The following is a 16,553-nucleotide window of genomic DNA, read 5'->3' as shown; positions in this document are numbered from 1 at the left end:
AGTCAGTTTAAAGGCTGAAGTTAACCCTGTGAGAATGGCCAGTCCTCAGCAGAGTGCCAACAGCATCAAACGATTGATCCCCTTCCGACTGCTAATTGAGCTCAGACTTGTTTAACTTTTTGCGTGAGCCATTAGTAGCAGAGACTACACCAATTGACCAACCTTTGCTGCCGTACAGTGAGGTAGTTAATTAATTAAAAATTAGCTTCCCTGGCTGAAACAATCAATATTTCCTTCAGTCTACCAATGAGTCTCCAAACTTTAATTCTTGTTTTCAAATGCTTGAATTTTTTTTTCAATAATATTTGTACATTTGAGTCTACATTTCTTTCTTTTAAGGTTACATGGTGGTCAGCATTCATATTGAAGAATTTATGGATACACAGCACACGTTAGAATAATTACTTTACTTAACATTAAGAAAGTAAATTCGATGTTTAGACCTCTGTATTGAGGTCATCATCTGGAAAACATACATGTGTACAGGATACAAGATACATGACAGTGCACTATACAAAAGTAAGATGAATTGGATAAAGTAGAGCAGGATTAAGTATGGGAGAGTCTGGTGATTGATGAAGTAATAAATAGTATGGGAGTGATTGGGAGTCAACAGAATGAAAGCACACAAGGTCTAGAAGAAATGAGATGTCGTGAGAGTGATGGAGTAAGTAAAAGAGCATTGAGTAATGAAACTGGGAGAGTCATGCTGAATAGCGTAGTAAATGAAGCCGTGAGTGATGCTTCTTTGAACTTGAATGAAGTTATGAGTGGTAAAATATATGGTGATTCTATGATTAAGGGTATGGAGAGCAGTATGCCTGAGGAGATGCTTGGCTGGTGGAACACTAGAGAGAGCACTTTAGCAATAAAGAGAGGGCATGATGCAAAATATATGATAGTTATGGTGGGTACAAATGACCTGAGTGGTAGTATAAATCAGGCAGCAAAAGATTTAAGAACACTGTTAGATATCATGAAGAAGAAAAGTGTCAATGGGAGGATAGTGTGTGTGCTACCTCGTTTTGACAATTATGAATTAAGTAGACAAGCAATGATAATGAATGATATGATTGCAAGAATGTGCAAAAAAAGAGGTCTGAAATTTGTTGATGTCTGGAGTGTGAAGGAAAAAGACAGCTGTATGCAAGAGATGGGTTGCATCTGAACATGGAAGGTCATAAGCGATTGAAGAAGTTACTGTTTTCTGAACAAGTTGAAGAAATTGGGTAGGGAAACTAAAATTGAAAAGGTTGAGTGTAAGAGGGAGAAACTTATGCAGTGAATGTATATTTGTTGATCCTTATTCACAGAATAAATTGCAGAATAGAGTGGATAAAAATCAGCATGGGACTACTGAAATTAGTGACATGTATATCAGTCCTAAAGTTTTTACAAGAACTAAAGGGAATCTGCAATTTTTGTATACCAATGCAAGAAGCATTCGAAATAAGAGGGAAGAATTTTTGGCATTAGTCAGTGCAATCTCACCAAAAGTTGTAGGCATTAGTGAAACTTGGCTGTCAGCAGAAGATGTGGTCACTGGAATTGAATGTGATGGGCACAGTATTTTCAGGGAGGATAGAGAAGGTAGAACGGGGGGAGGAGTACTATTGATGATAACTGATGAATTACAGCCAAAGAAAGTAGTACATCAAGATGATAGACATGTGAATGATAGTTCATTTGAGGCAGTCTGGTATGAAATAGTGACCACTGCAACCATATATACAGGTTGGTTGCTGCTATAGGCCAGGGGGTACAGGAGGTGATATTGAATTCATGCATCAGCAAATTAGTGCAATGAATGCAGGGTTAGTGATTATTATGGGGGATTTTAATTATGGTGATATGAATTGGAAGGAGGCAAAAAGGAATGGAATTCATATCTTCTACGAGATAATTACTTGAAACTGCACATAACTGAAGGGGACACGTGGTGTGAGAGAGTGTTGGACCTGGTCATTGGTTCAGAGGATATATGCATATATAAGGTGTCCTCGTTACCTCCAATTGGTAAGAGCGATCATGTGGCACTGACTTGGGAGGTTGCAAAATTTGTGGATTTCTCTCTTAAGAAGGGGTACATACAGAACTACAGGTTAGGCCATTATAACAAACTTCGGAGTGAGCTTGCAGCTGTCCCATGGCAGAACATATTTCAGAGGAAAGATGTTAGCAGTGCATGGGATAAAATCAGCAGATATCTGAGGAAGGCAATATCAGATTGTGTCCCCATGGTCAGGAAGACAAACAAGATAGATGTTAGATGGATGAGTAGTAGTATCAAGCTTGATCTGCAAAAAAAGAAAATGTTATGGAGAATTTACAAGGAGAAAGGCGCTCAGTACACCATGAGTAGTACAAGGCTCAAGCTAGGAAGGTTACCAGCATAGTAAGAAAAGCTAAATCAGATTATGAGAAGACCTTAGCCAAGGAGATCAAGGGTAATCCCAAAGAGTTCTTCTGCTATGTTGCAAGTAAAAGGAAGAATGACTTTGGCAGGATAACTGTAGTGGGTGCTGATGGTATTGAGTGGTAAAATATATGGTGATTCTATGATTAAGGGAATGGAGAGCAGTATGCCTGAGGAGTGCTGGATGGTGGAACAACAGAGAGAGTGGCTTTAGTAATAAAGAGAGCATGATGCAGAAAAGATGATAGTCATGGTGGGTACAAATGACCTGAGTGGTAGTGTAAATCAAATTCAGATGTAATAGTTGAGTTACCGAGTGATCACTTTTCAAAAGTCTATCATCCAAGTGAGGATATCTCTGTACTTGTAGCAATAAGCAATGTGAGAATTGAAGTTAAGAAATCAGAACTTAGTATATTGCAAAATTTAAATGCAAACACTGCTGTAAGTTTAGATGGAATATCGGTTCGGGTGTTGCATGAATGTGCAAAGGAATTATCAATGCCTCTTACTTGGTTATTTAACTTAAGTTTGAACTCTGGTATGGTCCCTAGGAAGTGGAAGGAAGGCAAAGTAGTTCCTTGCATAAAGGAGGCTCTAAAACTGCAGTTAATTACAGGCCAATCACCATCTCAGGAGTGGTGGTAAAAGTATTGGAAAAGTTGGTTAAAGACAAAATTCAAGAATGGGTGGATCAGGATATGATATTCTATAGAGGCCAACATGGTTTTGGTTTTGTTAAAGGTCGATCCTGCCTTAGCAATTTATTAACTTTTATTCTATTATAAGAATGACATCTGAGTTGGAACAAAGGAAATGGCTACACAGTGGTACTTCTAGATTTTACTAAGGCTTTTAACAGGATACCCCATGGAATAGTGTTGCATAAATTGGAATAGATGGGGATGGATACTAAACTGGTGATATGGATAGGAGAATGGCTCAGGGAGAGATACCAGAAGGTGGTGTATGGAGGAGCAGAGTCCAGGATGAGGCAGATGACCAGTAGTGTGCCTCAGGGCTCCATGCTTGGGACATTGTTAGTTAATTTGTACATAAATGATATAGGAAATGGCTTAAAGGGAGATATTCAGTTTTTTGCTGATGATGCAAAGTTGGGTAGCACAATAAAAAATCAAGCTGATGTTGAGAGTTTGTAGGATGATTTAAATGAGCTGGCAAAATGGGCAAAAGGTAATGGATGTCAGTTCAATGTGGAAAAGTGTAAAGTTATGCATTTTGGGATTAAAAGATTACCAGCTGTGTACTACATTGATGGAATGGTACTCCAAGAGATTGATGAGGCTAGGGACTTAGGGGTGTTGGTGGATAGGGAGATGAAGTTCTCTTCACTTGTAATCAAAAGTTATGTTCCAGAACTGACTCTTGTTCTATATCAGCTCTAGACTCTTTTATATTCAACTGGCATTTACTGCACAACATGGAAGAAAGCACATATTCCGTTCCACTCCAATAAGAGATAGTTCTCACCTCTGTCCTGTCAAAATAACAGTGAAAGTCATCAGCAGTCAACTTCTTCACTAGCTGGAGGCCAACCAGTGATGGACTCCATACTGGCACTCAATGAGTGCCAGTATGGATTCCATCATTCTAGATCCTCAGCATACATACTTAGCACACATCATTCATCTCTGGATACATGCTATGGAAAGAGATGGAGAAATCTGTGCCTGCTCTTTAAAGCATTTGATCAGGTCAGGTATGATCTGCTCAGCAAATTATCCCCCTTGGTAAATTATATCTTCTGTAATAGAGGTGCCACTTTTGGATGATCACTACAAGTCATGATGAATTGCTTCTTCTGTTCAGACTTTACTACTAATTCAGGACAGCTCCAAAGTTCTATTTGGTCACTTACCTTCTTTTACCTATACATAAATGGCCTTCTCTTAGCAACCATTAACTGTATAGTTTTGCCGATCACAAAACACTTCATTTCTCTTACTCATTGGACAAATATTTCAGTGCACAAAAATCCCAAGCTTTAAGATTTACATTCAGTATCTTAAACACAGATTATGCCATTCTTCAATAGGTGATAACTAGCCATCTTCAATGCCATCACAACACATTCCTGCCTTCTTTTTTGTAAAAAAAAAAAAGTATATATCAATTCATATTCCCTTATTTGTAATAATACAAAGATAAGAGAAAACAAAGTGATATCATTCATTTCATCTATGTTATTGAACTGATACTGATTTCTAGTTTTTTTTCTGGCACAAACACATATTAAATAGCTTCTTCAGTCTCAAAACAATTTGATATCTTTTTTCAGCTCAAGACTCTATTTTTGCATACCCAAATACTAATCCTGTACAAATCCAAACTCCACCAAATCTTAGAATACTGGTCTCATTATTTGGAATGGTACACCAAAAACCTCCCAAAAATTCTTTCTATCTAGTACAGGAAGTCTGGTAAATTGATGATTATTATCTCAATGATTTGAGGGAAGAATCAACAAACAAACAGTTGCATTCCTTGAAGGAAATAGGGACCTTTTATAACATGGTACACCTTAACCAGCATGATATCTGATTATGCAGTACCATCAAAATGTATGCACAATTTAAGCAAATACAGAATACAATTTGTTAGCTTAGTCCAAAATCACCAGCTCATCTGCATTCAGTACCCACTTTAATGCTGGATGAAGTGTACCATAATAGGAGGTCACTTTTGCCATGAAGCTTCTGCAGCTTGGACCCTTTAGGAAAACCCTCTGAGTGCCTTAAGGCTCATTTATGTTTATTTTATAAGCCATGGTTGAAGAAATAACTTGCCCATATCTGATGTAAGCATATGATATTATTATGCTCCCCTCCAAAAAAAAAGGTATTTTTAAAGCAGTTTTTGTTCTTACCTTTACTCTTCGCTGCATTTCTTCCTCTACCTCTCGCATCATTCCTGTTGTACGAACATCAGTAATATCATTAGCAAGTTTGTATCCATATACAACTGGTTGAAAATCTTCCTAAAAGAAATTTACAAGATAAATTGGTATGAGTTAAAGGTTACAAACTTTGAAAACAATGTTTTATTAACATTTTCACAAATCTAATAATTAAATTCTGAAATAAAGTAGACTAATTAAATCTGATTAATATATAACAACAAACAGATCTCTGAAGTCTAAAAAAGTTTTTTTCACTTGGTTGTAAGTCAAACTTGCCAATAAATTATATTCGTGTTTAATCCTTTATCCAAGTGTAAGTAAACAAAGTTTGCACATGAAGTATCTTCATGACTAGACTATAAGGAAGGTAATGACTTCATATAATTGCCTTAGTATCCATAATGCAAAGCACACATCCCTCCAGATGTGTATAATGCTACGCATTATATGTCTTTAGCATTACTTCAACCTTGGTATCTCTTCTGGGTCTGGCTCCCACTGATGAGACCTCAATAAAGGTCAAAAGTGGTCTAAGCAGTGGCTCTTCCCATAAGGCACAGCATTATACACACCTGAAAGGATGTGTGTTTTGCATTATGGAATGCTAAAGAATTAATGTGAAGTCATAAACTACTATATAAAAGTAGCCTAGTTGTGAAAATACTTCATGTGCAAACTTTGTTTGCATACACATGAATAAAGGATTAAACATGAATTATTATAATTATTACTATTATAGCCTGTTTTTGTTTAGGAGTGTCCCTTATTTTAAATACATTGGTTATTATTACTCAAAAGGGTATATATATTTTAGGGCATTATGGGTGAGTATAGAAGGCAATTATAGCAGAATAAAAGAGGCAGAAAAATTTTGTACATACCTTGTTTTGATACTAGGATGTCTTCCAATTTCATGATCCTGCTGAAGGTTGTTTATAAGGAGGGGTGGTTTAAACATAAATATAATTTCTTAGCAAGTTTAATTTACCTCTGAAGTGGTCAGTCATTAAGGTGCCATAAAGGGGCTAATTAGGATCTGTATCAAAGGTGAATGGATGGCACCTTGATCTTCTATGAAGAATGGCATAGCTTTATTAAAGGTTCTTGCTATAGCAGTTGCTCACATTTTATAACAAATATGACTGCAGAGTTGGATAAGAGGAATGGATATATACACTGCAGTCATCTTGGATTTTGCCAAGGGATTTGCAGAATTCCACATGGAAGGTTGTTAAACTCAAAGGGATGGGTATGCCAAATATACTTGCAACATGGATAGGAGTGTGGCTGAATGATTATGAATATGCTGAGTCTAAGAGGATAATGACTAGTTGAGTATCATAGTTTTCTGTACTTAGGCCACTGTTGTTTTTCCCCATGTGGTGACCAGGATTAAAGAATAGTTCCTAATGTAACCCATGCAAATTGTAAGAGGGGACTAAAATGGGTACCCAGTGCCTCGGGGTATAGCTGGGCCATCCTGCCTCGAGGGGGTCAAAAATTTGGAGGCCTGGTCCTACAGGCTGGGGGTTTGGCAATGGACTAACAACCCATTCCTGTAAAAAAATCTCTTATTAAGAAAGCTAAACAACTGAAAGTCAGACTGACTTCAAGGAAACAACATATGAAAAGGAAAAGGTTAATGAATTTTGGAACAGAGAATGTTAGAACAATGTTACAGGTAGGGAAAATGCAAAGTATAGCAGAAGAGTTAAAGAAATATGAATTGGATGTTACAGAATTACAGGAGATAAGATGAAGAGGAAAAGGAAGAATAAACAAAAAAAAGATTATATTATGTATTATAGTGGTATACTGAAGAAGAAAGAAATTAAGGAGAAATTAAATTAAAGAAATTAATAAAAAAATTTATTTTTTATTTATTTATTTATTTTTTTTTATGTTGGGCCCATATACGAGAGGTTGGCTGGTCAACCTATAGTACATTAGTACGGTATATGGGTGGTGGACAACAATAAGATTCCTAAACTAGCACCAGAATATAAACCCACAGGAAGAAGAGACCGTGGATGTCCAAGATTAAGATGGAAAGCTGAACCTCACCTATCAGAGCAGGAACAGGACATAAAAAGCCTATACCTAAATTTGTTCAGACGATGATGACAAATGAAGAGAAAAGAAAACAGGTAAATAAAATCTGTAAAAAGAAAAAGAAAGAAATGATCGAGAATAAAGTGGGACAAATAGTGCAGTATAATGAGAAAAGAGAAACTAGAAAATTTTACAAAGAATTAAAACAGTTAATACATGATTTTGATACAAATGGTAGGATGTAGGGATAAAGAAGGAAAAGCATTAACTGATAATGCTTCTGTGTTGTTCCCTAAAATATTCCTTCCAACTCTCTTAATTAGTTAAAGAAAGATGGAAGGAATATTTTAGGGAATTATTTATGACAAAAGCAGAATAAATTAAGGAATATGAAGATCAAAATAATTGTAGAAATATAGAAAGAATTCAAGAACCAACTTATAAAGAAATAGAGGAAATAATAAAACAAATTAAAAGTTTTAAAGCACCAGGAGCAGATGGGATAAAGGAGAACTTATAAAGAATGCAGGAAAAATTTAAATTAAAAAAAAAAAAGTTGTAAAGTTAGAAGGCCACTGTTGTTTAATTTGCAAAATAATGATACCAAGGGTGGTATGGATAGCAACATTTGCTGATGCAAAGTTATGGAAGCTTATAAGGGACATTTCTGATCAGAATTCTTGCATACTGATTTAAAGAAACTTGTTCTGTGAACAAATGGCAATAAATGTCAGTTCAATGCTACTAAGTGCGAGATCATGTTTTGGTTTGAGAACAGTACAGGTAGAGTTTTTATTAATGGTAGTTTGCTACAAGTGGTTAATAACGTTATAAACCTGGGGATGATAAGGGACAGAGAGTTAAAATTTAGGGACCACATGAAGTTATATTATATGATGACTTAACTGCTAAGGCAGTTAAGTCATCATATAGTACAACTTCAATGTTAAAGAGGACATTAATGAAGAGGGGATGAGGAGATAATTGATAACATCTAGAAGTGGGTATCCAAGAAGATATCAGGTGTATGAAATGTAGTCTTCAAAGTCTGAGTAACAGATGGAAGAGAGAAAAACATGACAAAAACATAAGCTGGTCAGGAGGACCTCAAAATATAGACACAAGTAAGATTTTACAGCTCATGACAAGTGGGAGAGAACTTGTGGTCACTGGAAAGTGATCAAGTGTATGGTTAAGGAGCACATGAGATCCAGATTCTTCTCATGATATGTGGTGAGTGCTTCTTTGGTGTTTATTTAACAAATGATGTTTTTTTTTTCATGTTTGTGAGGTGTGCCAGAATGGAAAAATGGTGAAAATAAAATATCCTAAAATATGTAAAAATGCTCATAATATAATCTTAAAACACACAAGAAATTAAATCATGAATTACATTAAATCTAAACCAGTGAATTCTCCTCAGTCATAAGATCCTAGGAATGCTGCAAATTTCATTTATTATACAGTTGCACAAAATTTTAAAATTATTATTATTCATAATAAATTATTTTAATACTTCATCATCATCATCAAATTCCTGCCGTGTACCCACAAGGGGTGTACAGCATATGATAGTACTACATGAAAAAATTATATCATTACTAACTTCCTATCTACAATTTTCCTCCAAATCAGTCTGTTACTTGTCAAGACTCCAACATTATCAGATCTTATATTTCTATCGTCTAAGGCACTTTGTACCGTATCAATCCACTATATCTTGGTCTTCCTCTGGGTTGTTTTGCTGCCAACCTAGCAGAGAACACTTGTTTTGCTAATCTTTCTTCACCTATTCTGTTTAAGTGACCATACCACCTGAGATTAGCACTGCTAACGCATTCCTGGATGCAGACAATGTCAAGTTCTTTCCTAAGATCCTCGTTTTTAATATGATATTGCCATTGATGCCATCTGTTCACGCCTCTAATCTTTCTCAGGACTCTCATATCTGCGGTCTCTAGTCTGGTCAAGTGTTTTACTTCTGACCCAGCTCTCAGATCCATAAGTTAAAACTGGTTTGAACACTGTCTTGTATACAGCTAATTTAGTGTTCCGACTAATTTCTCTCTTATTCCATATGAATTTATTCAATTGACTTCCCACCATATCAGCTTTGCTGATTCTGTTGTCTATTTCTATATTTAATTTACCACCTTCAGTAAAAATCATGCCTAAGTAGCTGAAATGTTTTACTTGTTCCACAGGTTCTCCATTCACAACACAGTTGACATTTTCAATGATTCTGCCTATTTTCATTGTCTTTGTCTTTTATTGCTGACCTTCATACCATATCTATTACAACAGCTATTCAATTTAGTCAGAGAATCTTGCAGACTTGTAGCGGATTTATTTAGAAGTATAACATCATCCGCATAAAGCAAAGAGCTGACATTAACATCTCCAATTTTGATATCATGTTTAATACCATTTTCATCATAATGTGATCCATATAGATAATGAATAACAGAGGGGATAATGTACATCCTTGTCTCACACCAGATTTAACATTAAACCATCTTCCTGTACTTCCTTCAATTCTAACTGCTGACTTACAACTCAAATAAAGACTAAGTATTGCTTGATATAATGCCCCTTTGACACCATATAACTGCAGTGTATTGAATAGCTTCTCTCTTGGCACCTTATCATATGCCTTTTCCAAATCAACAAAACTTAAATACAGATTTTTGTTATATTCCCATGCTTTCTCGACTATTTGTCGTAAAGTGAAGATCTGATCCTGACAGCGTCTCTTTGGTCTGAATCCAGCTTGTTCTTCACGAAGCTTTTCTTCCACAATTCTTCTCAATCGTTTCTCAAGTATACTTGCATAGATTTTGCCAGGAACACTCAGTAGGGAAATACCTCTGTAATTCTCACATTCAGTTTTATTTCCCTTTTTATATATGGGTACTATGAGAGCTCTACTCCAATCATCGGGAATTTTCCCCTCTGTCCAGGCCTTCTAAACTATGCAGTGCAGCCACTATAAGACTCTTATACCACCATACTTCAGCATTTCTGGTCGAATATCATCTACTCCAGCTGCCTTTCCACATTTCAAGCCTTTGATGGATTTTTCCACTTCAAGTATGGATATGTATTCCTGCCTGCATGCCTGTTCAGTGTTTTTTACCACTATGCTGTCACCACTGCTTGTTTCATTTAGCAGTTTTTCAAAGTAATTACTCCATACTTCAAAGATATCTTTTTCTCCAGTTTTCATGTCACCTTTATCATCTTTAACTCCTGTTACAGCACTCTTTCCTCCATTCCTAAGCTTCTTCAACAACTTCCAGAATATTTTGCTACCTTCTTGATATTTATTTTCTATATTCTTCCCAAAGCCCTCCCATGACTTTTGTTTAGCTAGTTTTACACAGTGTTTAGCATTCTTGCATTTGTCTCTATATTCTCTAAGAGCACAAGCTGACTTATTTGACAGGAACTTTTGATATGCTTTCTTCTTTTCCTTCACTGCCTCTTTAACTTCTTGTGTCCACCAGGGAGTTCTGATTTTTTTATCCTTGCAGACAACCTCACCACATGCCTCTCTGGCAGAATCAATCAATCTTTTCTTCAGAGTTTGCCACTGAATCTCCAAGGTTTGATTCCTGTTCTCAAACTCTTTCATTTTTTCTTCAATAATCTTTGTGTATTTTAGTCTACAGTTCACATCTGAGAGCTGCTCAACTTTTATTTGCTTTAAAACTTTCTTACATGTTATTCTTTTCAATATGAAATTCAATTTTATCCTGCTCAAGACTAAATAGTGATCACTTCCAATTTCAAATCCTGTGTACACTCTGGTGTCCTGCACCAGGAAGAAAACATCACTATCAACAATAACATAGTCAATGAGAATTTTCTTATTCCTAGCCTCTTCTTTCTATGTGAATTTGTACACATTTTTATGTTGGAACATGGTGTTAGTAATAACTAGTCCATGTCCTGAGCAGAAATCCAACAGATATTTGCCGTTATTATTAGCTTTGCTCTTTTCCCCAAATTTTCCCAAAATATTTTTGTATGTCTCACAATCATTTCCTACTCTGCTATTTAGATCCCCAACAAGGACTAACTTTTCCTTTTTCATTGTGTCAGTTGCTTTTCTAAAGCCTCAAAAAATTCCTCCACTTCTACCTTAGTGGAACCTTCTGTGGGACCATAGGCACAAATAAGTCTCATTGTCCAGTTTCCCATTCTCATATTTGCCCACATTACTCTACTTGAGACTGACTGCCATTCAAGAAGATTAGCCTCTTATTTTGTGTTGAATACTATGGTTACTCCTTCTTTTCCTTGATTGTCAATGCCTGAATATAACATTTTGTATTTATTGCTCAGAAAGATCTCACCAGTTTTGGTCTTTTTTGTTTCAGTCACCCCTATTATGTCGATCTGGTACTTATCTAATTTCTCAGTTAGCTCCATTTCTTTGCCATTCAGGTTTCTTATGTTGATAGTACCGATCGTTAACTCTGGTGATGTTGAGTTGGGGTTTGTTTTCAGATTTGTTCCAGTAGCTGACTTTTCGCTGTTCGCCCTGATTCCCTGACGAAAACAACGGGGGGGGCCTTGTTTAACCGGGCGACGCCCCAGCCGGCATGAAATTTTGTCATGTTGTACCATCATTTTTTATTTTGGTTTAACCAATAAGAATACAATTTGGTCGGCTAAATCCCAAATTGCCAGCCCATCCTCGTTCGTTCAGTATCCAAGTAGATACCCAACTGGGTGCACTCTGAGAAGGAGAGGATTGGACATTAGGTCAGAAGCCCTAGTCAGTTCTCTGCTTCCTTTAAAGGCTATGTGGAGGTCTCCTCTCAGTTATACAGCTTTGACCCTTAAGCACCCCTATTTTAACATTTATAATAATAAATATAATAATTTATTATTCATGGATCTCCATTATATTGCAACTGATTTTTTAGTTTTCTCATGAGCAAAAATTTATAGTCTTAGTGTGATTCCATGTTTGGTTTCAGAGCAGTGATTCCTTTTTTTTTATCATATCTGAATCTTACCCATGAAAGGTTAACTTACTGTACATCAATACTGTGGATGAGCATGAATTATAAAATTCAGAAATTCTGCTCTAAAGACCAAACATGAATCATTCAAGCCATTTCGAGCATCCAACAAGCAACAAGAAATAAAATTCATCTACACCTAAAGACATTCACAACAATTTGTCCCTAGAGTCAAGACCCATGGCCTGGTAGTTGGAGAGAAGGGCTGCTATCCACTCTGCCAATCAAACTAGCAACTGTGTGCACCTCAAAGGTGCACACAGTTGCTATCTGTATTTAACATACAGAAGCACTTAGGAGTTGCTGATTCATAATAGTGCTTCAAGGTATAAAACAACACCAAAAGAAAAAATAAATTATAGTTAATTTACTAATTATATGAAGAGTCAAAGGCTTCAATTTAATTCAATTAATTTCAGTTAATTTTCAGCTAATGTTATGCTGGTTTTCTAGCCAACATCTTCACAGTACAAATTACAACTGTGACAAACACATAGCACCAAACTTGATCAATGTAGAAACAATTTAAATTACACAAATTGCACAAATGCAATTTGTGCTCTGAAGCTGCTGGGCAGAAAACCTGCAAAATATTAATAAGTTCAATAAATTATTTCTTTTCACTGTTGTTTCTACTATGAAACACTATCATGAATTACGTAATTAAGTTTATATTAAAGTATTCTCAACCACAGTAAGTACACTTTTCAAAATGGATAATGAACACAATGAAGAAACTTTGTTTGCTTACGCTTGGAAAAAAGGATTAAATTAAATATAAATTATAAATTTATATTTCCATTTATATTTATATTTTCTATTTACATTTATTAAGGCCAGGATAAATATAAATTATATATTTATAAATATATAAATATAAATAAGGATAAAGGATTAAACTAAATATATAATTTATACTCTAACCAAGTGAAAAAAAAAAACTTACAACATATTTCTCTAATCCAGAGTAATGTAATAATTAAGGGTCACTTAGGATCTTAGGTAGTGAAGTGACCTAAGATCCTAAGTGGTTTCTTACCCCTGGCAAAATTTTAGCCACATGCGATGCGTAGTTCTCGTTTCGCAAACATTTAAAATGACTGTGTTTGCATTTTTCATAAAAATGGAGAAAAATCTATCTAATGATCTGTGTTTAGTATGATATTAATAATTATTATTTTTTTTTTTTGTGGATGATAATATAATTATTTTATAGTCACTTTTATGATTAACCTTTTCTTCAGTAAAGCATAACCTATTAGCTATTTAACATCATGTGGTTTACTATTTGGAATAATTCAATTGTTTGCATTGTACCTTGTAAAAAATGTTGTTCAGGCCACTGATGATAGTTTGTTATGTTCAAAATGAAATATTTGGCAATATATTTAATAAATAATGTTTCTTGTGTTTATTTGTACACCCTCTGTCCAAAAAGAAACTGAACTTTTGATAGAAAATAAAACACAGGCTAATTATAATTATTCAAATCATTTATTTCAATCAATATACTCTCCCTCAGCTTCGATACAGTGTTTGGCATGGTCAATTAATTCATTAAATGAGTTTTTTATATCGGTTTATGGGATACTGTTGAGGGTAGTGGTTACTGCCGCTTGAATGTTTTCAATGGTGTCATATCGCTTTCCTTTCATCGGCAAATGAAGTCAGGAGAAGAGAAAGAAGTCACAGGGTGCTAAATCAGATCAATAAGGCGAGTGATCCAACACACAAACTTGGTTTTTGCTCAAAAACTGTCTTGCAATGTTCGAACGATGAGATGGTGCATTATCGTGCAAAAGTGACCAGCTGCCTGCATCATAATATTCATGCAGTACACGACGAATTCTCGCTATTAATCACTTCAAAACTTCGAGATAAAATTCATATTGACTGTTTGGACATTCAGAACAAATTCTTTGTGGATAATGCCCTTGGAATCATAGAAACAAATCAACATTGTCTTTACTTTTGACTTCTCCAAGCAACTTTTTTTTGGATGCCCCTCTTCTGGTGGTCTCCACTCAGCACTCTGGAGCTTTGTTTTGGGCTCATACTCAAAACACCACGTTTCGTTGTTCGGTTGTTCAATAATAATTGAACAATCTGCAATTTTTGTAGTCCTTGCAGGCTGTTCAATGTAGTCCTTGCAGGTCCTTGCAGTGTTCAATTATTATACATTTTTTGGTCAGTCAACTTGTGGGGAACAAATCACAAATTCAATTTATGAAGGCACAAACTCTCGGTCAAAATGTACATAGTTGATTTTGGAATCCCCAATTGATCTTCAATCAATCTCATGGATGATTTCGGGTTTTCTTTGATGAAATCACACACTTTTTGGATGTTAACTTTGCTCAGTCCAGTTGTTGGATGGCCCTGCTTTTCGTCGTCCTCAAGTCTCACGACCACTTTGAAAATGCTTAAACCACTTGTAAAACTTGAGAATAGGATAAGCATTCATCACCATATGCTTTTTGAAGCATTTCGATAAAATGTTTACCAAGTTTAACACAAAAGTCAATCGCAGCTCTCTGTTTGAAACTCATTTTCCGAATGTTTGTCAAAACACACTGTCACTCTTGGCACTATAACTCGGTTTCTAATGAAACAAATGTCATAAACAGTTAACACAACACTAATGAAGGTTGCTGCTTTCAACACCAAAAAGATACAACAGGTGGCGCCACTAGTTTCTTCTAGTTTCGAAAAGTTCGGTTTCTTTTTGGACAGAGTGTGTAGATAATTTATTAACTTATATCAAGCATGGCAGTATAGCCCTAACACCCTGACATAGTAAATACTGTTAAAACTGCCTGTCCAGAGGTGTTAGGTAGCAATCCTACCAAGGGACTTACCCAGCGAAAGGCTAGTATAGTTCACCCACCATTTCTAGATCCCTTCTTGGCTTGGTGACAAGAATAGTCGATTCATGCTGAAGGGGAGAAAGAAATGAAGGATGTACGAATTGGTCGCCAACATGCGAAATCACATGCTTTCTTGTCTGTCGCTGTACTAGTACTAGCTTGATTTTTGTTGTTCTCTGTTACACGTTTCAGTAACTCTTGCAAAAGAATATCGAATAATGTGCTGACATTCTGCAAAAAAGAATCGTCAGAAGGCCGTCTTCTTGTTCCCCTTTCTCAAGTCATAAAACGTGCAAGTGCAACTGCGGGCGTATCGGGGTCGACTGTTAAAAGAATTCGTAGGGAATCAAAAGGTGAAGGTAAGCCAAAATTTAAATCTCCTAAAAAAAAGCGCCAGAGAAAGAAAACCATCGAAACCGTAGCTTTGAATAATTTTGATGTAGACGTTATAAGAGCTATTCACGAATTTTACGTGGTCGAGAAAAGAGTGCCAACTGTTCCGAAATTGATTCCTGTGCTTAAAGAAAAAATTAATTTTCCTTGGAAAAGAGAAACTTTAAGGAAAATACTTCATGAAATTGGATTTTGTTTTAAAAAGTCCCAGAATAAAAGGAAACTTATCATGGAGCAAAGTGACATTGTTTTATGTAGAACGCAGTATTTGTACATATTAACACTCTACGTACATTTTTCCAACTGTTATACAAGCAGAATAGTTACACTTTAAAAACAGCAATGTTCGTAAAAGAAAAGCTAAATTTTCCGACCTGTAATAATAAACAAACTCAGTTTGTTTATTATTACATCTCAGAAGACAGACTGATTACCCTATTATCGGAATGGATTCTCCTTTTTCTGACATGCACAGAAGTGTCGAGGGACCTCAAATCGGTGGGCGAACTATAACCTGTACTTTCCTTTAGTGTTACACGGTGATCAGCATTCATTTTACACAAATTATGAACTCTACAACCGTGTTATTAATAACTATTTTAATTTCTTGACGTTTTGACCTTCATATTAATGTCATCATCTTGAGCATACACATATATACATATATACATTAGAGACTATTAGATTCATTTTTTCCAAATAAGTAGTTTGATTTAGAATAACTGTGGCACTGCCTTTATCAGCTCTAATAATTATGATGTCCAGATGTAATTTTAATGATTTTTTACTGCTGTCAATTCCGATTTTGTTAGGTTGCTGGTTATTGTTTTAGTATAATTTAAATTTAAAATGTTAGAGGTAGGTAGTAGGGA

The 16,553-nt window shown here is 35.5% G+C and overlaps 1 protein-coding gene across 2 annotated transcripts in view; it reads right to left on the bottom strand.

Moving 5' to 3' along the window:
* Naa35 (N-alpha-acetyltransferase 35) overlaps positions 1–16,553 on the bottom strand; it is a 440,678-nt gene that overhangs the window by 291,959 nt on the left and 132,166 nt on the right. For both annotated transcript variants that reach the window (XM_090406587.1, XM_090406588.1), the window contains exon 7: positions 5,304–5,414. In XM_090406587.1, the coding sequence (XP_090262713.1) occupies positions 5,304–5,414 (111 nt within the window). The remainder of the gene's footprint in view (positions 1–5,303; positions 5,415–16,553) is intronic.

The sequence above is a fragment of the Typopeltis vanoorti genome, chromosome 16 (assembly GCF_054136105.1).
Source record: "Typopeltis vanoorti isolate ZY-2024b chromosome 16, IOZ_Tvanoo_1.0, whole genome shotgun sequence".
NCBI lineage: Eukaryota > Metazoa > Arthropoda > Arachnida > Uropygi > Thelyphonidae > Typopeltis > Typopeltis vanoorti.
Note: the sequence above shows the minus strand (reverse complement) of the source record. Positions and strands in the feature narration are given on the sequence as shown.